Source organism: Paroedura picta, chromosome 1 (genome assembly GCF_049243985.1).
Source record: "Paroedura picta isolate Pp20150507F chromosome 1, Ppicta_v3.0, whole genome shotgun sequence".
NCBI lineage: Eukaryota > Metazoa > Chordata > Lepidosauria > Squamata > Gekkonidae > Paroedura > Paroedura picta.
In genome coordinates, this window is record NC_135369.1 from 204,891,576 (window position 1) to 204,916,993 (window position 25,418).

General features: G+C 44.4%; 2 protein-coding genes across 4 annotated transcripts in view; one reads left to right on the forward strand and one right to left on the reverse strand.

Annotated features, from left to right (window-relative positions):
- The window catches only part of MMUT (methylmalonyl-CoA mutase), a 25,970-nt gene continuing 552 nt past the window's right edge, over positions 1-25,418 (reverse strand). For all 3 annotated transcript variants that reach the window (XM_077317732.1, XM_077317741.1, XM_077317750.1), the window contains exons 2-13: positions 23,370-23,767; positions 21,858-22,225; positions 21,039-21,196; positions 15,659-15,830; positions 12,855-13,103; positions 11,602-11,713; positions 10,413-10,528; positions 7,839-7,954; positions 5,387-5,518; positions 4,727-4,874; positions 2,259-2,426; positions 1-357 (exon numbers count right to left, since the gene is read on the reverse strand). In XM_077317732.1, the coding sequence (XP_077173847.1) occupies positions 229-357; positions 2,259-2,426; positions 4,727-4,874; positions 5,387-5,518; positions 7,839-7,954; positions 10,413-10,528; positions 11,602-11,713; positions 12,855-13,103; positions 15,659-15,830; positions 21,039-21,196; positions 21,858-22,225; positions 23,370-23,748 (2,247 nt within the window). In that variant the 5' untranslated portion in view covers positions 23,749-23,767 and the 3' untranslated portion in view covers positions 1-228. The remainder of the gene's footprint in view (positions 358-2,258; positions 2,427-4,726; positions 4,875-5,386; positions 5,519-7,838; positions 7,955-10,412; positions 10,529-11,601; positions 11,714-12,854; positions 13,104-15,658; positions 15,831-21,038; positions 21,197-21,857; positions 22,226-23,369; positions 23,768-25,418) is intronic.
- Positions 23,211-25,418, forward strand: part of CENPQ (centromere protein Q) — a 26,860-nt gene continuing 24,652 nt past the window's right edge. Inside the window, exon 1 of the mRNA XM_077317825.1 lies at positions 23,211-23,229. The gene's annotated coding sequence lies outside the window, so the exon portion shown is untranslated. The remainder of the gene's footprint in view (positions 23,230-25,418) is intronic.

Genomic DNA, 25,418 nt, shown 5'->3' on the forward strand with positions numbered 1-25,418 from the left:
TTTATTTTACTTTCCTTCTATATTTATTGATATCACATACACAATCATAAAATATTCCTTCTTATTGCAGGGAATCCCCCCCTGCCCCCTGGCACACTTTCTTAGAAAGCACAAAGCAACATCAGGCACTGTAGCTGATTTAATACAGATTACATTCTTCCCAACAGTTAATCACATGGAATTTATACAAGGTATAAAGTGACCAAAAGACACTGATCATCTGAGGTCTTACAAAGACTGCTGCCTCTCATCCAGGCACTTCTCGATATCATCAAGGACCTGGACTGCCGCCTTCGGAATCCGAGTTCCTGGGCCAAATATGTTGGAAACACCAGCATCATAGAGGAAGTCATAATCCTATTTAGAACAAAGAAATAAAAGCACAGGGCATGAAACATAGTGACCAAACCTTCTAAAAAGCCAAGACAAGAACTGACATCCAAAGAAGAATCCAGGATATTGATCTCCAGATAATTTACGCTGGTGCTGGGGGGGCCGTGTTCTCCATGAGCTCTTGGTCTATCCTATACCCCAAATTCTATGGCACATTATTTTTCCACCTTATAATACCTTTGAATCGCAGAGCGCTTATGTTAGCCAGACTAAATGTATTTCCCTCTGCAATAGTTGAAGGCAGGAATAGGAGAAATCCCCGCAATGAAAGAATTGCCATACAGAACCAGACTCAATTTGCCATATTATTTTGTGATGTGAGATGTATAACAACCAACGTTCTGATCTGATCTCCCCACTTTTACCTTTTCCTAATGTCACAGATGCCAGGTCTCTTGAATTGCAGCTTACTGATCATTGTTCGGAGACCACTGAATAGGTAGCCAATTTTTTATCTATAGTTATATGACCCACAGGGTAAAGCAGTAAATGTCACTGGCGTTATCTTTTTGTATTTGCTGCTCCCTTGTCTGCTGTAATTTTTTACAGCTTTATAGATCTGTGTTACAGAACTAATTTGTATACTGTTATACTGTTTTATATTTTGGATGCCATTAAAGGTTTTTTTATTATATTGACAAGAACTGACCTTAATATTGGCTGCGTTGGTAAAGACTGAGGGGCAAAGAGGTATAGGAGAGAAAGGATGTACTGTGAGCCCAAACAACCATGACTAACAGAGGTCACTTAAAACTTGTTAAGAACTCTGTAAACACCACCCTGAGCCTGCACAGGAGGGTGGTATACAAGTTAAATAAATTCAAAAAAATTATTTAACACTGGCAGTCTTCAAGCAAAGGTTGGATTCACACTTTTTTTGGATGCTTTAGGATGCTTTGGGCGGATCCTGCGTTGAGCAGGGGGTTGGACTAGATGGCCTGTATGGCCCCTTCCAACTCTATGATTCTATGAAGAAAATAAACTCCATGGCTTGTGTGGGAGGTACAAACTACTCAACAGAAGGATTTACCTTCAGAAGGGAACCGCATGCTTCCCTCTGCCTTGATAGATATTATATTTTATGTTTTATATGATATGATTGTAATGCAGATATTATAATTGCCAAGTACAGCAAGATACACTTTAGCCAAAAAGTAAACACTGAAAAAGATCCTTAACCAAAATTCTACAGATATTCTTCAGGTATTTATGATAACCTAGCTAAAAATCAGCCTCCTGTACTACTAGAAAACTAAACCAACATAAGACTTCCTGATGGTTGAAGAATTCATAAGATACACCAAGAAAGTGTTACTGGCCAGGGGCTCCACAGATTTGCAGAAGTTCCTAAAGAACCAACAGGTTTACTTTCAAGATCTTTAATAACCAATCAGTTATCAAAGAAGGTGCAGGCTAAGCTTCAATCAACTGGCCTCAACAGCAACACACTTGCACAATGAAATTCAGTCAAACTGTGAAACCAAGGTCATAACTAAAAATAAGCATCTTAAATGCTGGCTGTGTGTCAAAGAATGATTAATTAAACTATCTTAAAGACTTGGATGAGCCAGTTCATCCTGCACCCAGGCCTTGATGATAGGCGCTGCTAACAAGCATGAGAGTGAGAAAGTTCCCAAGGGCAGCTAATACTGTCCTCTCCCAAGACTCAGAGCAACTAAGCACAACATATAGCAAAGATGGAATCATCCGTTCCAATATACAAGATTTTGTGCAAATCAGGACTGAGGAATCTACTATGCCAACATATACTAAGGAAGATAGACCCAACTATACAGCACAAATAGACACAGAGCCCTCCCCAGCAACCTAGGATCTATTGTCTGGCAAATGATGCCATCTAGTACCTGAGGAGGGATGACCCCCCCACACATGACGAGAATGTCCGGGCGGCCAAGGTCAGTCAGCTCTTTGATGAGCTCAGGAACTAGAGTTTTATGACCAGCAGCAAGCGTGCTCACACCCACACAGTGTACATCAGCATCGACAGCCTGCTGGGCCACTTCACGGGGTGTCTAAGAAAGGTAAAGTGCAAGAGAACATGCTGAATGAGAATACAACACATAAAAAACATGCTTCTCTTTCCATAAACAGAATATTAGTTATTGACTTGCTTCACTTATTTTATACCTGCCTACCTTCTCCCAAATGCCCAGTTTGCTCAAAGCTCATCAGGGCTTTGGAGCTGAGCGGTGGTCAGTTTTTGGATGGGAAACCATTGAGTAAGGCTTATCTCTTGCTTTGAACATGGTTCATCCCATGGTTGGAATCACCATGAGCCAGTTGTGACAAGGGTGAGAGGGTGCAGAGAAGAGCGATGAGGAGGATCTGGGGCCTGGGGACCAAGCCCTATGAGAAAAGACTGAGAGATTTGGGAATGTTCAGCCTGGAGAAGAGGAGGTTGAGAGAGGACATGTTGTCTCTCGAAGTACATGAAAGGTTGTTACTTGGAGGACGGCAGGGAAGAACCTGTAGTAATGGCTTTAAACTACACGTAGAACAGTCATAGAGGGGATCAGCCCGGACTGCTCCTTAGAAGGCCAGATTCTGAAGATGAAACTCAAATACTTTGGCCACCTCATGAGAAGGAAGGACTCCCTGGAGAAGAGCCTAATGCTGGGAGCGATCGAGGGCAAAAGAAGAAGGGGACGACAGAGAATGAGGTGGCTGGATGGAGTCAGTGAAGCAGTAGGTACAAACTTAAATGGACTCCGGGGAATGGTAGAGGACAGGAAGGCCTGGAGGATCATTGTCCATGGGGTTGCGATGGGTCGGACACGACTTCGCACCTAACAACAACAAGAACAGTACTGGCAGAATAGATTGCCTAAAGAGGTGGGTGAGCTTCTCCTCACCGGGGGTCTTCAAGCAGCGGCTGGACAGATACTCAATATGGCCGCTTTATGCTGATCTTGCATTTAGCAGGGGGCTGGACTAGATGGCCTGTTTGGCCCCTTCCAACTCTATGATTCCAATTCTTCCCCTCATTGGAGACCTGCAAGCAGTTTATGGTGTACACTTCTCTTCAATTTTAACCTCACAACAACTCTGTGATGTAAGTTATAATGAAAGCATGTCACTGGACCACGGTCACCAAGCAAGCTTCCATGGAATGAATGGGCTTCCAACTTAGTTCTCTCAGATTCTAATCCCAGCCTCCAGCAACGACACTGCGCTGGCTGTACTAAGTGGCATCTACAGAACATGGCATGCTTTTTTTTAGTTTGATGCTTGCCACTGAAACCTGCTTCAGTCTCATTGTTGGGTTCCCAGACCACATATTACAGGGGGTTGGAACAGGGGGGTTGGACTAGATGGCCTGTATGGCCCCTTCCAACGCTATGAAATGAAAATGAAATGTGGAAAGAGTAGCCTATGTCTCTGCTCAGTGAGTATTTATGGGATCCCATAAGAACATTTCAGCAGAATACAAATGAATTTTTACACCTGGCAAGTAGAGAACTGACACTGAAATGCAATACTAAATAAAATACTGAAACGAATACCTATTCATTTCACCAACAAGTCTATTGTCCGTTACTGTCCAGAATCACAAAGACTATCATCCATTCAAATTAAAAACATATCTGAGAAGTCCTGTCAGGAACCCAAAGGTTGAGAAACAATATATCTTATGTATTATTATTAAAAGAATCATAAAATGTGCATTCTCATATGTAAACTTTCTTTTGGTTTAGAGGATGCACACTCACAATTGAACCTTGATCTTGCACACAATGGTGGTTCTTTACATTTTCTATTTTTTTATTGTGAGCTCCACATCTGGACTTATTACTACACTAGTATCGAAGCCTGCTGCAGTTTAAAGCAGCAGGTGTTAGTGGCAGGGGGTGGGTGGGAGGCAGGCTGCTGGAGCCATGGAGAGTTGTCCCGGCTCTTCGGCAATCTCCCAGAGCAGAAGCTGGCAGGGCGAGGCAAGGGCTCAAGCTCTCCCCTCCCAGGCCCTAGTTGCTGGCTAGGTGACCTTCTGGAAGCCACTGACCACAGTCTGAGGCCCTACCCCCATCACTCCCAGCTCCTGCTTGCTGCCTGGTTTACCTCCCACAGTCAGTCCAGTAGAGCGGGCTAGCACTTTTTCCATGTGGAAGAAACTGGAAGGGGATGTGGCCAGTGGCGTACAGCCTACCTGATTGGCCATTCATTTGACATATAGCCAATCAGGTAGGCGGTGAGTCCCAGCTCCTCCCACCACCCTAGTTGCATTTTCTATATGTTATAGAAATACAAATGAAGATGCAAACGGAAAATGTTACTAAGTAAGCTTTGCGAACACTTCGCTGAGAAAATTAAGTACCTGGAACAGTGGACTTATATCAACATCAAAACCCAGGTCAGCAAATCCTGTGGCAATCACTTTGGCTCCTCTGTCGTGGCCGTCTTGGCCCATTTTAGCAACCAGAAGACGTGGCCTCCGACCTTCACGATCCATGAACTTGTTAACCCTGATTTTTAAAATATTTGTAGAAATAAATTTTCTGTATTAATAGCAGAAGGGAACATCGCTATTTGTTTATTTAATGCTTACAACCCACTTGAATAACATATGCATGGCATTACTTCACACAGTGTACAGTTGCTCTGTGGAACTTGCCACCACAGTATGTGAGCGTGGCAACAATCTTGGAAGACTTTAAAATGTGAGTGGACAAATTCACGGAAGTCTGAACTATCAACAGAATTATGATGGACATCTACTCCCTCCTGTCACTGGAGCAGGGGGTTGGACTAGATGGCCTGTATGGCCCCTTCCAACTCTATGATTCTATGAGTACCAAAGGCAGCATGCCTCTTTGTGGGGAGCACAGGTAGGAGGATGCTGTTGTAGTTGTTGGCTTCCTACAGGCAACTGGTTCATCTGTGTATGAATAGAACACTGGATCAGATGGGCCTTTGGTCTGATCCAGCATGGTTCTTCTTATATTCCTATGCTCTGATATGTCATAATGTCTCTTACCGATTGATAGCGTGAGTGATTTCCTTGCTCTCCCCATACGCCTGACGGTAAGCTCCGCTCACCATGCGGTCGCTAGCTTTGTGTTCACCAAACACCTTTTTCATTGCATCGGTTATTTCACCCACTGAACATCTGATGGAGACAGGCAGTCAAAAGGTCAGATTTCTAATGCCCACTTCAGAAAAAGCCAAGTCAAAGAACAGCCCTGGTTGCAGTGACAGCTTGCCTGACTTGGATTTCATCACCATAATGTAATCAGTCGTGGACAGTTTAACGTCTTTTCCTAGTTCTCTAGAAATAAGGGTGGTGTGACGTTTTCGCTATTTAGGAGAGATAGATTTTTCAGTATGTTTGAGATTCTCACTCCTGTCACTTCATACAATTGTCTCAGGGAGGAAAGGACCTGTTCTACATAAAAGTATAAACATCTGTTCATAGATTTTTACAGCAGGGGTAATCAACCTGTGGTCCTCCAGATGTTCGTGGACTACAATTCCCACGAGCAAATGCTGGCAAGAGCTCATGGGAATTGTAGTCCATGAACATCTGGAGGACAACAGGTTGACTACCCCTGTTTTACAGCAGTGGTCCCCAACCTTTTTATCACCGGGGACCGGTCAACGCTTGACAATTTTACTGAGGCCCGGGGGGGGGGGGGTATTTTGCCAAGGGATGTCACCGCTGCCACCTGAGCCCCTGCTCTGCTTGCTTTCCCACTGGCGCCCCTGACTTCCCATCGCCCGCTGGGGCCCCAGTCATGGCAGCTGCTGGAGAGCACCAAAGGTGAGCCAGCGGCAGAGTGGTAGGGCAGCCCCCAATGCAGCAGCTGGGGAGGAGGAGGAGGAGGAGCCGCGGCCCGGTACTGACTGATCTACGTAGCGGTCCCGGTACCCGGACGGGGGGTTGGGGACCACTGTTTTACAGGATGTTACTTGTCATAATATATGTATTCAACTTGCATGCTCGTGTCACTTCAAACCAGCCTTCAGCTTCAACTGCATTTGCTGGCAGGTGCTCATGGAAATTGTAGTCCATGGACATCTAGAGGGCCACCGTTTGACTAACCCTGCCTTAAGCCCTTGAGTAGCCTGCATTGCCTGTGAGTACTGACACAGCCGTAGTTCCCTGGTCTTTCTGAAACACATGACCTTGTTTGGCCCAGAGGATCTCCTGTATTCTCTCTCTTCCACCAAACCTCCACCTCACACCTCACTCCAATGCTAAGTCTCTCTGAATTCCAAACTTCCAGCCTCTGACTTCTTAACTCCCACTCACTAACTGCTTTTTTTAGAATTCTTTCCCTTAGAACCCTCCGAGGCCACTCACTCCCCTTCTCCTTCAGAAGTGCCCCCTCCCACTAGGGATTCCGAGGTTCTATATAACTTCATCTGGTCTCCTAGCTATGTGGCTCCGTCACAGGTGGCATTGTAAAATTCTGGCTTTTAACAAGACATTCTCTGCAGAGGAATGTTCTAAAGATTTTTGTATAAGCACCAAAGTGGTGAAAAGCAGCATCCCCTGAAGCACCTAGCAACTGTTTCCTAACTGCTGTCTTCTAATCCTTAAAAGCTTTTTTATAATTCAGTTATATTCTCCAGACAAAAGAAAAAGGATATGGGAAACCGAGAAACAGCTCATTGAAGTGGGGATGGAGCATGGATACTTTCCCCGTTACTTTGGTCTCTCTTTTAGTCAGAACTCTATGGCCCAATGTTTCCCAAATCCATTAGATCCAATTCATCGCTGTGCATTCATGATGGCCAGGATGAATGTTTTCAGCTGTGGTTAAAGGGAGATAGTAGAACATACCCATGTGGTTAAAGGGAGATAGTAGCTGTGGTAAAAGGGAGATAGTAGAACATACCCATGGAACGAAGGGTAATGTGCCTGCCATCTTGGTGAACCGGAAACAATTACACATATACTATTATATTAATCTGCCCAATGTTCTTCGAACAGTGGTCACACCTAATTGGGCTCATTTTGCAAGCCCCAAAAGATCTAACTGTAGATGTGACACAGGATTCATTAGCGAATAAGATCCCTGAAATAACAGAGCATGATGTGAAATTTTTAGCTGCTGTTTATTGGAGAAAGATTCGGATACACTGAGACTTTGATTATACATTACTCTTACACACCTTAACTGGAAGAATTTCGTAAGTTTTATTTTGTATATTTGTTCATATATGGTATTTGGCAATAACTGGTATTGAGTATTTACTATTCAATTTTATTTTTAGTATGCCGATAAAGGTAATTCAGTTTTCAATTCTCTTTTGTTATTTGGCTTGTTATCTCCCTGAAGTCATTCTGACAAATTATAGGCAGCTTCACTATACAACAGGGGCAATATAAATGTAATCCAAAATGCTTCTCCGTGTTGAGTCCCTTGTCTGAAGGAGTATTGGGGGGCCTTTGCTAAATGTAAAGAGAGCCCCTTGTCACATACCTTGCCCGTGCTGCTTCCACTGCCAGGGCCAACAAATTGCCTTGCCGGGTGGCAGCACACTCTGTCAGGGCAGCGAGGCGCGCCTGAGCCGCTGCTTCATCTCTGGAAGCCTTCACCTTTGGGAAGAACCCAAGAGAAAGCTGTCATTCTAGCTCTAGCACCCTCAGCTCGTAAGACTCAGCTTATGACAGGGTCTCTCTTTTAATGATGCTGCTATAAAGAAATCGCTGGCAGGCATGAGGAGGCATCAGATAGCCAATGTTTATGAATGGCTACTGTCTACAGCAAGACTTACTCAACACCTTTCTCAGTGACTTTGTCATGCCTGCCAAAGAAATATTGCAAAATACTATAAACTTTTTGGAAAGAAAATTCTTGATCCTTTGTATGTTTCCTCATGTAAATGACATAAATGCAAAATGGAGCTCTTCCGCCAGGAGTTTGGTTGAGGCCGGGTGGGAGCCCAGGGGTATTACCCCCCCCCCCCCGGCTCCCTGGCTCCTATTACGGTGCTAGACTGTGTTGGGGGGCCTGTTGCTATCTCTCAGCCGGTACATACATATTTTATCATTTTATTTATTTATTTACGGTCATTTAGACCAACATTTTAGAAGCACTACTATACAGTAGCGAGCCTCTTGTGGCGCAGAGTGGTAAGGCAGCCGTCTGAAAGCTTTGCCCATGAGGCTGGGAGTTCAATCCCAGCAGCCGGCTTAAGGTTGACTCAGCCTTCCATCCTTCCGAGGTCGGTAAAATGAGTACCCAGCTTGCTTGCTGGGGGGTAAACGGTAATGACTGGGGAAGGCACTGGCAAACCACCCCGTATTGAGTCTGCCATGAAAACGCTGGAGGGCGTCACCCCAAGGGTCAGACATGACTCGGTGCTTGCACAGGGGATACCTTTACCTTTACCTTTACCTTTACTATACAGTAGCAGTTTGTAAAAGGGAAGGTAATACATTAAAAGGTTAAAAATGCCTCAACAATAAAACTTGAAACTTCTCCACCATAAAAGCCAACATTCAGAAGCATTAACTGCCGTTGACTATTTCATAAGGATAAAATGAGCCATAAAAGCAATAAAACTAATAAAGCTCTTAAAATAGTTTTAAAAGACAATTATTATTATTATTATTTCGATTTATTTCCCGCCACTCCCAGATGGCTCGTGGCGGGTTACAGTGTCTTAAAACCCCATTAAAACTCCCATTAAAAGACTTTAAAAGACAAGATTAAGAGACATGCGATATATCTACTAACCAAAAAACATAAGAAGTTCTGTGGACCTATTATGGCTATACATGAGTGACCCAGTCTTTCCTAATTCTTCAAGCTAGCCACGCAAATTGTGCTACTTTGCTAGTTAACAAATTATCTGTTTACATATTTTATCTTAAGACCAATGCCCGGATATGGGGAGTGATTTTTAAAATTTAGGATACCGCCATTTTGTATTTGGATTTATACTTGTTGACATTGCTTTATTGTGAGTACCTTTAATTGATATTACTTTTTGTTCTGTGAACCGCTGCGAGCCAGTTTCTGGGAGCGGCAGCATAGAAATACAATGATAGATAAAAAAATAAATATTACGGTGGATGAAAATTAATTGGAGCTATCCTAGATATATACTATAATTATACATAACAATATAGCTAATATAAATAACCTTGAGACTCATCTGGAGACTCCAATTGGTTCCAAAATTGGCTCCAAAGAGGTGAGAGTGGCCTCAACCTGGAGAAATGCTCTGCCAATTGAGAACAGGGCTCTCAATCAGTTCCGGTGCCTGCAAGACAGAGCTATTCTACCAAGGCTATGGTTGAGGCCAGAAAACAGACCACCTAATAACATCACATTGGCTGGCCTCTTCCCCCACCATTCCCCACGGAAACACGTACGGGGAAACTCCATTAGAACACCAAGGGCTATCCATCAACACGAGCTCCTGGAGGAGCTGTGGGACCTTCTAGCATTCTGCAGGGACTGCGATATGGAGCTCTTTCGCCATGTCTATGGTTGAGGCCAGTGTGGCGAGGAAGATGGGCCCCCCAGTGTCAAGAGCGTAAGCATTCGCCATATGACCTGTGCTCCTCCTCCCATTCCTGTATTAGATTTTGGGGGGTTACTGGGTTGTTGAGAGCCATGTTTTTTAATTGTTTAGGAGTCTGTTTTAGATGGCTGTCTGGAAGTGTTTTAATGGGGTTTTTAACTCGGATTGTTGTAACCCTCCATGAGCTGGTTATGAGAGTGGCAGGTAATAAGTGGAAATAACAAACAAACAAACAAACATGAAGAAAAAAATCCTCATTGATCCTCAACCAACCAGTTTATATCTTGTGGAAGTTCTAAAAATTTTAAATGTAAATGTTTTTAATATTACTTGATTGTAATGGATGGATTATAAGAATAAAGATTTATCTATTTTATCTTGCCCCACAAAACAGTACGCTGTATATCATTTGATGCAGTTTGGTTTGACAAAATGATAAGCCAGTCTCTATATGGCTAACATGCTGTCAAAGTTCCTCCATCCCGTAACACCTTTGGGGAGAAAAAAAATTCAAAACTTACCCTTTCAAGTTTCTCAATTTGTTTGTTACGGACTGAAGTGTTGTCAATTGCCAAAACTTCAACTGCCTCTTCTTTCTCCAACTGGTACTTATTTACACCAACAATGACTTCAGAACCTATTTCCCAAATAAAATATTAGAATACATTCACAAACTGTCCTTCTGATAACATTTAAGTTCAGTGGTACCTTTAAAACCAAAAAAGTTTTATTCTAGGTATGAGCTTTCATGTGCACACACTCTTCTTCAGGATACACTGAAATGGAAGTCACCAACTATTACGAGGTAGAGGGTGAGGAGGTTATAACACGGGAAGGGCCAATTAGAATCATAGAATAATACAGTTGGAAGGGACCTCATGGGTCGTCTAGTCTAGCGATCCCCAACCTGTGGGCCGCGGACCACATGTGGTCTGTCGACTAATTGGAGGTGGGCCCCGAAGGATGCCTTCTCCCCCCCCCCCGGCCCTTTACAACACACTTCATTGTTGTGGTGTGTCTGTAACTTATTTTGAAGGGATGTTTAAACATTACCATAGCGATCAGAGAGCGCTAGGGCAGTGGTTGAGAGTAGAGGAGTAAACTACCCCCCCCCCACCGGGCCTCAGTAAAAGGTGTTGAGTGGTCCCCGGTGATAAAAAGGTTGGGGACCACTGTCAACACCCTGCACTATGCAGGACACTATGCAGTGTCAATTAGAATCAAGATGTTTAAGTACCGTATTTGCCGGCGTATAAGGCGACTGGGCGTATAAGACGACCCCCCAATATTTTCACTCAAAATATGGAGTTTGCCGCCGCCGTGAGCCCAGTGGGGGGGAGCCGCTCGCCGCCACTCGCCGCTCGCCGCCACTCGCCGCTCGCCGCCACTTGCCGCTCGCCGCCACTGTGAGCCCAGTGGGGGAGAGCTGCCGTCGCTCGCCACCGCCGCTCGCCCAGTGGGGGGGGGAGCTACCGCCGCCGCTGCTCGCCGCCGCTGTGAGCCCAGTGGGGGAGAGCTGCCGCCGCCCGCCGCCACCACGAGCTCAGTGTCGGGGGGGGGAGCCGCCCGCCACCCGCCGCCCGCCACCGCATCCAGACTGAAGTGCACCCGGCGTATAAGACGGCCCCCCCACTTGCAGGCATGTTTTTGAGAAGGAAAAAGCCGTCTTATACGCCGGCAAATACGGTAACTTAGCAGTATTTTCCCTACCAGCATCAATCCGAGCTTGTCTTCGAGCAGCACACTCTTCGATTCGCAGTTTTGGTATGCCTTCAGCTACAGCTTTGGCCATCCCGCCCATTTCCTCAATTTCATTAATAAGCTACCACAGAGAAGAAAGAATGGGTATAAGTAGAAAGGCTTCCTGGTGCCGAGAACGGAGGTCCCCAAGCTTTTTGAGCGAATGGGCACCTTTTGTGTTCTGATACAAGGTGGTGGGGCGTAACAACAAAATGGCTAGCACAGGAGGCAGAGCCACATCCACAGAAAAAGCCCAAGTGCAGAGAACACATGGAATAATTAACAAAAGATAAAGTGGATGCAAAGCTGTGTTATTTTAATGTATGCAGCCAATCAGATCTCCAGTTGGCAGTTAGAGACCTGCTGGAGAGGAGCCTCACTTGACCCCACCCACTTTTTCAAAACACTAGGTGTCCACCATGATGCTCACGGACACCACGATGAGAGTGAATTAAAATGCACAAAGCTGTCTTGTACCAAGTCAGTATTGTCATGTCCCCATGTCAATCTCTGGCAGTTGTCCAGGGCTGGAGATTAGTTCCTCTACTCCACCCCTCCCTTCCAGGTTCTTTCCTGTTTATGCTTTGCATCGCCTGTGAAAGGCAAGAAGTATCGCTGTGTTCCCTTTTGAAATGTTAAACAACCCTTGTAGCACCTAGGAGTGGATAGCCAGCTGGGGAGATAACCCAGCCTGGCTGGCACCAGTATTTGCACCTCTGAGTTCAAACCAGCCTTGACTATAGCTCAAAACAGGAAAATTAATATATGCAATTTATTCAGCTAGAGTACCAATAATAATTTACTTTTAACATGCTAACTCAGTATGAACTGTATTTGCTTTCCTTACTAATAAATTCAGAAAATAATTTTAACAGTCACAGAACAGTCTTATCAATCTTTAGTATTTAAAAGTATACATACCTAAGTGATTTATTTGATTTATTTATATTCAAATTTTTACACTGCCACTCCCGGAGTCGACAGGCTTGTGGCGGTTTACAAGAAATCTAAAATCCCATTAAACAGTAAAAAATGCCCATATAAAACCCCAAATGGTGGTAAAGCTGGCCCAACAATAATAGAGCTCTTGTTTTCTGCGCATATCCTTAATGAAATCTCTACAGAACCAAAAGAGCTACTGTTTTTCCCAAGATTCCAACAGTTAATGAAACATCATCCATATCTTTTTTTAACCTAACCCAACCTCCAAATGTAGGACTCACCTTCAAAGCAGCAGCATACACATCATTAGTGAGAGATTCCATCAGAAATGATCCACCCCATGGGTCAGCAACTTTTGGAATGCCAGACTCCTCCTGTACAATAATCTGAGTATTCCGGGCAATTCGAGCACTTTTCACAGTTGGCAGTCCTAAGGCTTCGTCAAACGAATTCGTATGCAGGGACTGTGTTCCTCCAAACACAGCTGCCATTGCCTCAATGGTAGTACGGATGATATTATTGTAAGGATCCTAGGAGAGAAATGAAAACCTTTCCAAAGGAATGCTGGTATTTCACACAATACCATCACACATGGTCTTTAATATACTGATATATTGAGTACTTTATCGATGACACTGCACTTGACCATAGAATTATGTATAGGAAGTTTTTAATCTCTATCCATCTATCTATCCATGTATCCATGTATCCATCCATCCATCCACATTATCTCTCTCGGGTCCAAAATGAATTTCTCCTCGTCAGCACAAATGGCAACTGTTAAAATTAACAGTTAAAAAAAATAGTTCAAATGATCCCACTGGGAATCAAATGGCAAAGCATTATAAACTAATTTATATGGAAAAATAAAAGATCAAGAATAGCTTTTAAAATTCTCCAGGATGATAAGAAAAGAGGAGGACAGAGTGTGCCAAATCTAAAGCTATACCTCCATGCGGCAGAGCTATTATGTCTAACCGACTAGTTTATGGATCTGACTTCAAGAGAACTGGTATATCTCTCTCCCTCTCTCTCACACACACAGAATATTAAAACCTACCCTAGTGAGACAAAGGTGAATTATTTACAATTTTTTGTTGTTAATTTCCAGATATCTTATGGTGACCCTGTAGGGTTTTCAAGGCAAGAGATGAACAGAGAAACTTTACCAGTGCTTGACCCCGTTTACCAGTCCTGATTTTCCCTGGTGGACTCCCATCCAGATACTAACCAGGACCAACCCTGATTAGCTTCTAAGACCTGATGAGGTTGGGCCAACCTAGGCTATACTTGCAGTATATTACAAAAGTTGCACATTAAATATTATTAAATTTGATGGTTCAATAGGAAGGTAAATAAACCAAAGCTTCATTGGACTATAGTGGTGGTTTGCTAATGTGGGGAGGGTGGGTGTATCAATGATTTCTACAGCTTTCCCACATAATCTGCAGCCAGCTTGCTCTGTTACTGTCCTCAAAATACCTCTACTTCTCAGGGAGATTTGAAACATACGCCCATTAAGTGAATTTCTGACCATGGATCCCTTTGGAGCCAACCCCTATGAAAGTTCTTCCCATGGACTCTTTTATGAAGCCCCTTGTGAAGTAAGCGCTTGTTACAGACTCAGGGCTTAAACTTATCCCTTTTGAAAATGTCTCTCCTTTTGAGCAACATCCTATTGCAAATCCCATTCAAGCGGTTACCTTCTCACCCAGGGTCATATGAAGAAATTAATCTTTACAATCCATGAAAGAACCATTGGAATAATTTCAGTTGTTCAAGGGCGCAAACCATGCAGATAATTTCTATTTCTCAGGGGCATAAACTTTCAATTTCAGTGAAGCTGGCACAATTTACAGTAAGGTTCGAAGGTTTATTCAATATTAAAGTTATAAAAAGTTGTGTATTTTAATTTGGGGGGTTAGTTGTTTAAACTTTATCGTATATTTAGTGAAATATACAAGTATCTTTGGCCCCCAAATGATTTCCCTGCAGTGTTTGTCATGTGTTTGTCTCTCTCTCTCTCTCTCTCTCTCTCTCTCTGTGTATGTGTGTGTTAAGTGCCATCACATCATTTCCAACTTATGGCAACAGCTGAATCTCAAGAGGACAAAATCAGTTCTTGGGGAATTATATAACTTTAAAGTTGACAATGGGGAAAATATAACCCAGAAATCAGAAGGAAATCAAACTGGGAATGGCAGTCATGAAAGAGTTGGAAAAGATCCTCAAGTGTGAGGATGACCGTTTATGCACTGGAGGTTTCATGCCAGCCTGCAGGCTGGAATTTTAGTCGTGGCAGGCTGCCCCACCTCTTCCTGCAACCACAAGGGGGAGCATTTGGCCCTGTGTACCTCATCCGCCCCCCCATTTTTGCTCCTGTACGGGAGCTGGGGCAGTGAAGTTCCCAGTGCATAAACGGTCAATATGTCCCTAGTGAGGATCAATATCAGTTCATTCATGCCACAGCATTCCCCGTGACTATATATGGATGTGAAAGTTGAACAATGAAGAAAGCTGACAGGAAGAAAGTAGATTCCTTTGAAATGTGGCATTGGAGGACAGTTTGAAGGATACTGTGGACCGCCAAAAAGGCAAATAAGTGATTCTGAGATCAAATCAAGCCTGGATTGCTCCCAGAAGCTAATATGACTAAACTGAGGCTATCTAGCCGGGGGGAAATGAAGCCTTATAGTCCTTAGTATCCACAAGAGCCTCTTGTGGCACAGAGTGGTAAGGCAGCCGTCTGAAACCTTTGCCCATGAGGCTGGGAGTTCAATCCCAGCAGCCGGCTCAAAGTTGACTCAGCCTTACATCCTTCCGAGGTCGGTAAAATGAGTACCCAGCTTGCTGGGGGGTAAACGGTAATGACTGGGGAAGGCACTGGTAAACCACCCTGTATTGAGTCTGCCATGAAAACGCTAGAGGGCGTCACCCCAAGGGTCAGACATGACTCTGTGCTTGCATAGGGGATACCTTTCCCTACCCATTTCAGAACCTGCCTTTTCCATTCCAGGAGCCATTAGAAGACTTAGTATTCACTTGTTGGAAGAGCACATTTGTAGTAAATAACTGATATTCCAACCTGCTCGGTCAGCGACCATCCGGAGGTCTGACAATGAGCTCTAAGGAGAAGAGATTTGATGTCCTTGGGCTGAAACATTTTCTCTATTAAGTGAGCCCAAAGCCGCCTCCCGGCTCTTAGTTTAGCTATTTCCATGTAGAAGTTCATACCAATTCCCCAGAAAAAAGACAGCCTGTAATGAGAGCACATGGGTTCTGGTTGGGATGCAATAGTGAGGAATATAAGTATGCTGCATATCCATTAGTACACACAAACTACAGTACTCAAACGTAAAAATAGAGAGAATGCAACTGCTTGTTTTCAACCCTTAGATAGGAGAGACCTGTCTCTAATATTGTAATGTCTTGTGGGCATGGTTTCAACAGAGGCATTATTGGTGTTTTTTCTAGATTTGTGTTCACTTTCCTCAATCATTTCATTATTAGAACAGCTTCTCTGGAATTCGAACCACAACCATGAAACCCCGGACTTCATGAAGATTTCCCCCCCTCCCCTCAAGTATGTCAGGATCAGACCCTGTTCTCTGCCATGCTTGAGTTTCGGTGAACCGAAGAGACTCCATCTTGGTGTGCTGTGTCTTTGCTCAAACGTTCCCATGTAACCAGAATGCTTATGCCTGTAGTTTTCCTTTGATTCTCCCCCTCCTTTGATCTCTGCATTTTCACACTGCATAGTCTCCCCGCTGTGAAACATTGTTACCGGTGTTCCTATAAACATCTTATTGGCTAGCCCGGGGCGCCGGTCCGACCAAGGCCGTGCTAACTTCAACACCTTGGCAGGAAGCCTGGGATGGCACCTGGGTGAGAGGGTAGCCCCCTCCCTTGGGAACGCTTGGGTTTTGGCAGGAAAATTGTATTGATAACTGCCTGCTCTTCTGATATCGAACAGTCTTGACTTCGAATGTTAGAGTGTTCAGATCTACTTCCAATTAAAGCTTTCTTTCTATAGAAGTTTGTTTGGGAGTTTTGTCTGCGCTTGACAAAGTACAGTTGTCAATCCTTCTCTTCTTGGCAGTGCCTCATGGCAATCTTCAATAGGAAAAGCCCATTAACTGCCTCTCTCTGAACCAAATCAAAGTCCCCAGGTATGTTTCCTGGAATTGCTTAAAAGGGCTGCAGCTGTCAACAGGATATGTATCTTCACCCTGAGCACCAAGCAATGGTAGTTCCTAGATGCACTGGTCTGCCATCAATGGAATGTGTGCCCCATGAATGGAGCAGAGACCCATCAGCGTGACTGGGAGAAATTTACAGAGTAGGAAGTTCTGTTCTAGTTGCATTAGGGAGTTTTCTGGCGCTCTTATCTGCCTGGCTTCTTGGTAAACTGTTTGCCTCAGGCTTTGTTTGCACTTGGTCAAGCCCCACTGCTTTGCATGTGTTGAGCAAGCATGTGGTTTAAGCTCCAGCCTAAGAACTGAGTTGCAACACCCTAGGTTTTCCAATGCAAGCTGACTGGCCAGTCAATGCCTCTGTGCAGAGCTGCCCACTGCACTCCACTGCACTGGCATTTAAGCAAACCTTTGCACTGACTTGATTATGCAGGTTCCTCATCTTTTTCAACTACCTTGCATTTACGGAAGCTCTGTGAAAAGCGGTTGGGCAGATTCATGGAGGACAGGTCCATCTGTGGCTGCTAGCCATGGTGACTCCACATTCAGAGGCAGTCAACCTCAGAATCCCTAGTGCCCGGAGGCAACATCAGGTGAAGGCCTCAATCTCTGTGCCCTATTGTTGGTCCCTCAGAACAACTGCTTGGCCACTGTGTGAGATAGGATGTTGGTCAGGGATAGTCAAACTGCGGCCCTCCAGGTGTCCATGGACTACAATTCCCATGAGTTCCTGCCAGCAAATGCCGGCAGGGGCTCATGGGAATTGTACTCCATGGACATCTGGAAGACTACAGTTTGACTACCCCTGGACTAGATTATATTCTTAAGTTCATTCTTTTGCCTCTTTTTTCATCTTGTCTACTTTGAATGCAAACTCAATAAAAAGTTTTTAAAATTTGATCAGGTTTTTAACATCAGATTTGACTGCTCATCTAGCACCCTCCTGGCTCTGCTAAGGGAACTAAAAGAGAGCCAGCTTGGTGTAGAGAGTGGTGGCCTCTAATCTGGAGAACTGGGTTTGATTTCCCACTCCTCCACATGCAGCCAGCTGGGTGACCTGGGGCCAGTCGTGGTTCTCTCAGTGCTCTCTCAACTCACAGTATGTCTCTTGTGGGGAGAGGATAGGATAAGTGTTTGTAAGCTGCTTTGAGACTCCTTTGGGTAGTAAAAGGCAAGGCACAAGAAAAACAGCTCTCCTTCACTGACTGTAAACTATTCATTATACTTTTATTCTGCTTTTCAGAGTAAAACCATTTCCCAAAGTATCTCACAGAAACAAAAACGGGATATACAGAACTGCTTGTGAGCACTGTTCATGCAAGAAAATAACTACAGGTCCAGTTATGTTGCAAGCCTAACTTAAAGAATCAGGCACAAGGAAACTGGAGTGGGGAATTGGCCACCTTTTTAAAAACTTCCTGGAAATGGGACTGGAAAACCATCAATTTTGTGAGCAGGATCCTCACAGACCTCTCAGTTTCCACATGCTGCATGTTCCGGGACTGGCACAAGACAGACTTCCTGCCAACTGCTTTTTCCTGAGCTTGGATGTCCTCTGCCATCCATGCTTCCTGTTTCCATTGGTTCATCTGAATCCTCAACAGGCAGCTGAGCCCTGTTGGTCAGGACTCCAGAGCGGAAAAACACAAACCTGAATGCGGCCTCTGGAAACAGTGGTGCTCTAGCACTGGAAAATTGTCAGAAAGTAGATTTCTACCCAGTGTCAAATGCTGATGCAATGTAACACGTCTTGCTGCTTATCTGTCGGCTAGTAACTTGCAGGAACAATTTGTTTTCATACAAGCTAGACAGGTAGCTGTATTTTAATGTTTCTTTTCTTTTCTACAAGAGCCCACATCTTTTTCTGTAAACATTAAAAATCTTTCCAGGTTATCCAGTGTTTTCAGCTGATACCCGGACCTTCTTTAAAAAGGTCTGTTTAAAAGGCCTCTGTTAGTTTAGTGTAGTGGGTTCGATTCTGCACTCCCCCACATGCAGCCAGCTGGGTGACCTTGGGCTCGCCATGGCACTGATAAAGCTGTTCTGACCAAGCAGTGATATCAGGGCTCTCTCAGCCTCACCCACCCCACAGGGTATCTGTTGTGGGGAGAGGAAAGGGAAGGCGACTGTAAGCCGCTTTGAGCCTCCTTCGGGTAGGGAAAAGCAGCATATGAAAACCAACTCTTCTTCTTCTAGTGGGAAGAGACTGGAGAAAATGGTTGACTGGGAGGATTTATAAACTATAGATAGATACTGCAGGACCTAAAAGCTTACTTGAGATTCTAAATGAATAAATACCTTCTTCAAAACATTTCTGAATAGCATTTTCTCTTCAGGAAGTGGAGAATACAATCTACCAGTCAACCCTTTTTTACTTTATCAGAGTGAAAGCTTTATCTTCCAAGGCTTCAGTTTTCCACCCTCCAGGTTTGCCCTGAGAAACACCCACTGTCTTCTTTGCCTCCCCCCCCCCCATACCATGTTCATCTTGGTCAGGCTCTTTTCTGTCTTTGCTCTTGGAACCCAACCCCTCCCGGCTTCCCAAGTGAGAATTAGCACCTCTGCACCCCAGGTCATCTGGTGTCTTTATCTCTGCTTTGGATATTGTGTCTACTTTCAGGCTATAAGTGCTAAGTTGTAAACTGTACTTTTGTTTTCATAAGGAGGATTCTTTATAAAATCACAGGGTATGTAGAACCAAACTGGTTTTTTTTTTTGGGGGGGGGGTTGAATTCTATAATTGTTTGGGTGTGTGGATGAAACCAGCCTTGGCTTCATGAGAGTCCTATGTACATGCTAGCATGTCTCTCCAATAAAACTTCTGAAAGTTCCTATTTTGAGTCTCATGGTTTTTCCTTGCTGGGAGAACTGCCTCAGGATGTCAATGCCTCAAGACTTAGCTTAAATATGAATCAAGCTTATCAGCTTAAAGAGTGTTGCCTAGCATAAATCACTCCAATACAGGCAACAAATGTAAAACAAATAAATGTTACTGCTGCTATCTACAAACCTGCTTATCTATCTAAGATGACTGAAGGATGCCATCCTGGGATGCTCTGTCTTCTGGCGTACCAGGGTGGCATCCTTCAGTCATCCATCTCACCCATTTTACAAAACAGAATGTCTCCACAGTTGACCTGTGCAGTGCAGTGCAGTGCAGTGCAGTGCAAGTCAGGATAGAAGAACAAAATGAAGAATCTATGTGTTGTTCCTCTGGCAGCTGCACTGGTTACCAATTGAATTCCGGAACAGGTTTAAGGTGGTGTTAATCTTCATGGCCATATGCAGCCTGGGCCCTGGATACCTACGGGATGGTCTCTCCGAATATGTCCAGCAAAGAGCCTTGCCTCAGCCAACACAAACAGGAGAGCAATCCCCGGCCCCAGAGAAATTTGGCTATAGCCTTGACTAGAGCCAGGGCCTTTTTGGACCTGGTTCCTGCCTGGCGACACAAACTCCCAGACAACATCAGGGCACCATTGTAGCTTACTGAGTTTTGCAGGGCCTGCAAAACACAGCTCTTCCACCAAGCCTATGATTGAGTAAAATATCAAAATATCAACATTGAGTTGGCCTTCCCTCCTGTACTGTACCCCTCCCTCTGGTTCTGGTTTTTACCTATGGGCAAAATATTTTGAATGATTTTACAATTGTCTTACTGTGCTTTTAATGTATTATTGGTTATACGTTGCTAACCACACTGAGACTGCTCTAATGGAGAGGGCAGTTTATAAATAAAAATAATTAAAAGTCATCTTTTCAGACAAATGTTATCTTATTCAGGAACTCATCAACCAGCTGAAGCCAAACAATTCATTTGCATTTCAGCTGTGAAGAAGACTAGGGAGAGCAGAACCATCTCCCAAGGTCAAATCTCTGGGAACAAAAAACTGCTCACAGCTGTTACTAATGAGCAAAGGAAGTCCTTCTAAATAATCTGAACAGACCCAAGCCATCAAGTTCCTTGCATGGTAGCACTGAGCAACCTTGAGCTCTTGTAAGGGAGAGGCTGATAACTGTTTTAAATCAATAAGAAACTCTGGAGCAGAGCATCCTGGGAGAATAAGACATGTGGACATTTGAAGGAAGCCAGCAAGCAGACGTGCTACCTAGGGGAACTGTTTCCTTGGCTCCTGTAATAGCTTATATGGCATACACTATATAATAGCTATAAAGCTGAACTATAATAGGATTGCAAGCTCTCACAAACACAGTTTGGAATCCATGTTACCTATCTTGAAATTAAGCACTCACAAGCTGTATTAAACTTACCTTGGTGCAAATTCATCAATGGTAAGGCCAGCCTTAAGTCCTGTTCTGCAGTACTCCAACCCATCAGCTATAGTATAAGCTAATTCCAAAATGGCATCCGCTCCTGCTTCCTGCATGTGGTATCCGCTGATAGAAATAGAGTTGAATTTGGGCATGTGCTACATGAAAACAAAAGTACAGCTATAAATATAAATAAACGCCCTGAATAAATCTTTGTTGGTCTTAAAGGTGCTACTGGACTCGGATTTTATTGTGCTACTTCAGACCAACACGGTTTTATTGATGATATTTTTATCATCTATGAGAAGAAATCTGTGAAGGAATTTTTAGATTGGTTGAAGAGTATTCATCGTAAGATTAAGTTCAATGGCACCTCAAGTGAAAATGAAGTCTCCTTTTTGGACACCACTGTTCAGTGAAACGGGGAAGTTGTGGGTCTCAGCATTTAGGAAACCAACTGATCGCGGTGCCATAATTTAACTAATATTTTCTCATTGTATGGATTAAATTAGTAGAATCATTGTGCATCATTTAAATGTGTAATTTGTTACAAAAAAATCTTTTTGTGAAGGCATGATACTCAGGGTTGGGCCAAAGCGGCCGTTCCAGCCTGAAGCAGCCAGTGCCACGGCGGGGGGGGGGGGGGCTGCCGGCACCAGCATCGCCCCACAGCGCTGGCTGCTTCGAGCTGGAAGCGCCCAACCACAGGCTGTGGCAGGAAGTAGGAACTTTCCTTTATACAAGTTTTGGTTCATTCATGTTTCGCTGGATTCCCTCTCCATAGTGAATAGAAGATACAGGCATTTCATTAAACAGTACCTTTGATGTGTACTGGAAGATGTCAGCAATGATCCGCATTGATGGCTCTGGGGGGAAGATGTACGTATTACGGACCATGAATTCCTTCAGTATATCATTCTGGATTGTCCCCGTCAGCTTGGACTGAGGCACGCCTTGCTCTTCCCCCGTTACAATGAACGTAGCCAGGACAGGAATGACCGCCCCATTCATTGTCATCGAAACAGACATCTTCTCCAAAGGGATTCCATCAAAAAGGATCTTGGTATCTTCTACTGTATCGATGGCAACTCCAGCCATTCCGACATCTCCACGAACTCGGGGATTGTCTGAATCGTACCCTCGGTGGGTGGCCAGGTCAAAAGCCACTGATAAGCCCTGTTGTCCAGCTAGACCCATGAGAGGAGAGATTTAATCATTGAAAAGTTGCCTTGAATTCAACTTTTCTATTTATGAAATAGACCAATTTGAACCACAAATTGAATTCAAGACTTTTCTAGTCATCAGGTCATTTCTGCAGCATTACTGCCCCTTGTGGCAGACAGGCTGGGTTCTGCCTCTCTCTCTAAGCAACCAATGAGAGAAAATGGAATGTTAATTGGAGGAGAATTGAAAACATGAGGCAAAAAAAAAAACAAAGCAGAGAGAAACAGAGAGCAAAAGGGCTCAGGTTAAGGAAGGACTTTGGCAAGACTGCTCAGTTCCTGTCAGATAGCGTCCAAACATGCTCTGCATATCAAAAGAATATGCATGTATCTTTAACCATTAGTGGCTCTAATATTCTGGCAGAGCCACTGTGGGAGGAGCGTTGTCTGAGACCCACGTCGGGGTGTCCAGACACCACTTCCACCTGCATGGGCCAAACTGGGCACGCCCAGCTTGGGCTGGCCCCTGGAGCGCCTGCCTCCAGAAGCCAGCTGCAAGGTACGCTTGCAGCCTCGCACCCAGACGCTCCGCAGCCGCCAAGGACACCGCTTCCACAGCACCCTACCCATCCCGCCACTCAACCCAGCTCCGGCTCGCCCAGCAGGGCAGCCGGCTGCGGCGACGCGTCCATGACACCACCGGCACAAAAAGGTAGAGTTACGGTCAGGGGGGGGGGGGGGACGACGACTGCTAGCACCCGTTGCATTCCTCGGTGCAATGGTGTTGACTAACTCTGGTTTAAATCCAGATTTCCATCACATCCCCAAAAGCGATACAGTGGTACCTCTTTATTTGAGTGTTGCAATCTAGGTCACTGCTGAATCAAGATGAAAAGTCAAAACATCAAACCACAATATAAAATGACAGCATGTTTTCTTCAGGCATGCCAACTAATCCTCAGCTTATATCCAAGGCAGAGAACTGGAGACCTGAGGCGCAGATGGTGGAGGAGACATGGGAGGTTAAGGTAGGGGGTTTATTTTTGATTTTTCTCACCACAGGAGAAGCTTGCTATTTGGTTTTTATGGGTTTTAATGTTTTTATATATGAATTAATTAATAAGATAGGAAAGACAGGAGAATCACTGTCCTAGGGCATATATCTTACCCTTGATGTTATCCTTGTAGAATCTGTTGCTCTCCTCCACAGTACTGAAACCAGCATATTGGCGGATAGTCCAAGGCCTATAGGTGTACATGGTGGGGTAGGGACCACGTGTGAAGGGTGTGACCCCAGGTAGTTCCTCAGGAAAGCCCTCTGTATCCTGCGTTGAGTACAGCGGTTTGATGGAAATTCCCTCTGGTGTGCGCCATATCAATTCCTCTGGGTTCTTGCCCTTGAGCTGCTTTTTGGCCATTGCAGTCCACTCTGGGTGAAGCGGTTTCTGATGCAGTGAGCGCCACATATGCCTATGGAAGTGCAACTCTGTTTTTTTCCAGTAACGGCATGGCCGGAAGCACAAGAGTCTATTTGGGGCTTTTAACATTTTTACTGTGAAATTCAGTCTGTGGATTAAAATCAGAATATTCCAACAGTTATCAAGGAGATTGTGGTGGATTGTTGCTTCTGAATATACCACAATTAAATAATAATAAAAAAACTATGTCCAAATAGGTTCCTACTAAAATGCAGACTTTACGTTTTTACACAGTGGCAATCAACAAGCCCAACAGGATTATTTTGCTAAAACGACAACCCTGGCCAAAGTGTACGTTATTATTATATTTTTAGAGTACTTCCAGCCATTAGCTAGATGCTTTGATCGAACAAAATATTTGTGAGTATTTTAACTGCTCAGAAGAAGTTAGTTTTATACCCACTTTTCACTACCCAAAGGAGTCTTAAAGCAGCTTACAATCACCTTCCCAGACACCCTGTGAGGGAGGTGGGGTTGCGAGAGCCCTGACAGGACTGTTCTGTGGGAACAGGTTTATCAGGACTGTGAGGAGCTGGCTTCATGTGGAAGAGCAGGGAATCAAGCCTAGTTCACCAGATTAGATGCTGCCACTCTTAGTACACTAGGCTAAGCTGTCAACAAAAAGGATTCAGGAACCGAATCAGTTGTGTGCTGTTTGAGAGAAGCTGCACTAACTTAAGAGTGCAAAGGATTGTTCCTTGAGTAGGGCAAAGTGGCTGGTCTCATTCCAGATTTTTCTGCTCTAAACAGTTTACTGCTTCGACTGCAACACTACTTAGGAAGAGAAGCAACTGCTGCTTTAACTCACTAAACCAAGCCTCTGCTTTCACACAAGAGCCAGTGTGGTGTAGTGGTTAAGAGCTGTGGGCTTTAATCTGAGAATGATTTCACCACTCCTCAAAAGAGGCCAGGTGGATGCTCTTGGGATACTCACACAGAGCTGTTATTAGAGTTCTCTCAGCCCCATCTACCCTACAGATTGTCTGTTGTGGGGAGAGGAAGAGAATGGTGACTGTAAGCCGCTCTGAAACTCCGAGTAGTGAAAAGTGGGGCATAAAAAACCAACTCTTCTTATTTGCTTAAAACATTTGCATCCCATCTTTTGACACCAAGGAACTCCAAAGGCAGTTTACGAGATTCTTAAAATAATGAGAACACAAATGTATGGTCTTTGTCCAAGCCCACAGATCCAAAATCCACACAAAGAAGCATGGCTATAATTCACATGAGCTTGCTAGTGCCATGGCACTCCTTTGCACATCAACCCGGATCTGCATTGCAATGACATGGCCAGGCAGTGCAGAAAGCTATGCCATGCCCCTTTTTAAAATAGGAGATCTCGGAGTCGAGTCCAATCCTGAAATGGACATCCTCTGAACAAGAAACCTGAGGGTTGGCTGCTTGTTTTAACTTGGCCACCAAACACTTTAGAGCTGCCCAAATCTTATTACTACTCTTTGAGCAAGCACTGAAAAACAGGCAGCAGTGTAACCCAGCCTTTCTCCACCTTTTTACCATTGAGAAACCCCAGAAGCATCCTTCAGGATTTGAGATACCCCAGAAGTGGTGCCATCCTGCAGAATTAGGTTGGGAAGCACAGCTGTGGACACACCTAGCCCCTCCCCATCATTGGGGAGGCGGGGAAAGCAGGTCCACATGACCATATAGGACCATACCCCCATAAATGTTTAGCCAATTTTAAGCTACGTATAAAAATTAATTAACTCCCACCCATTCGG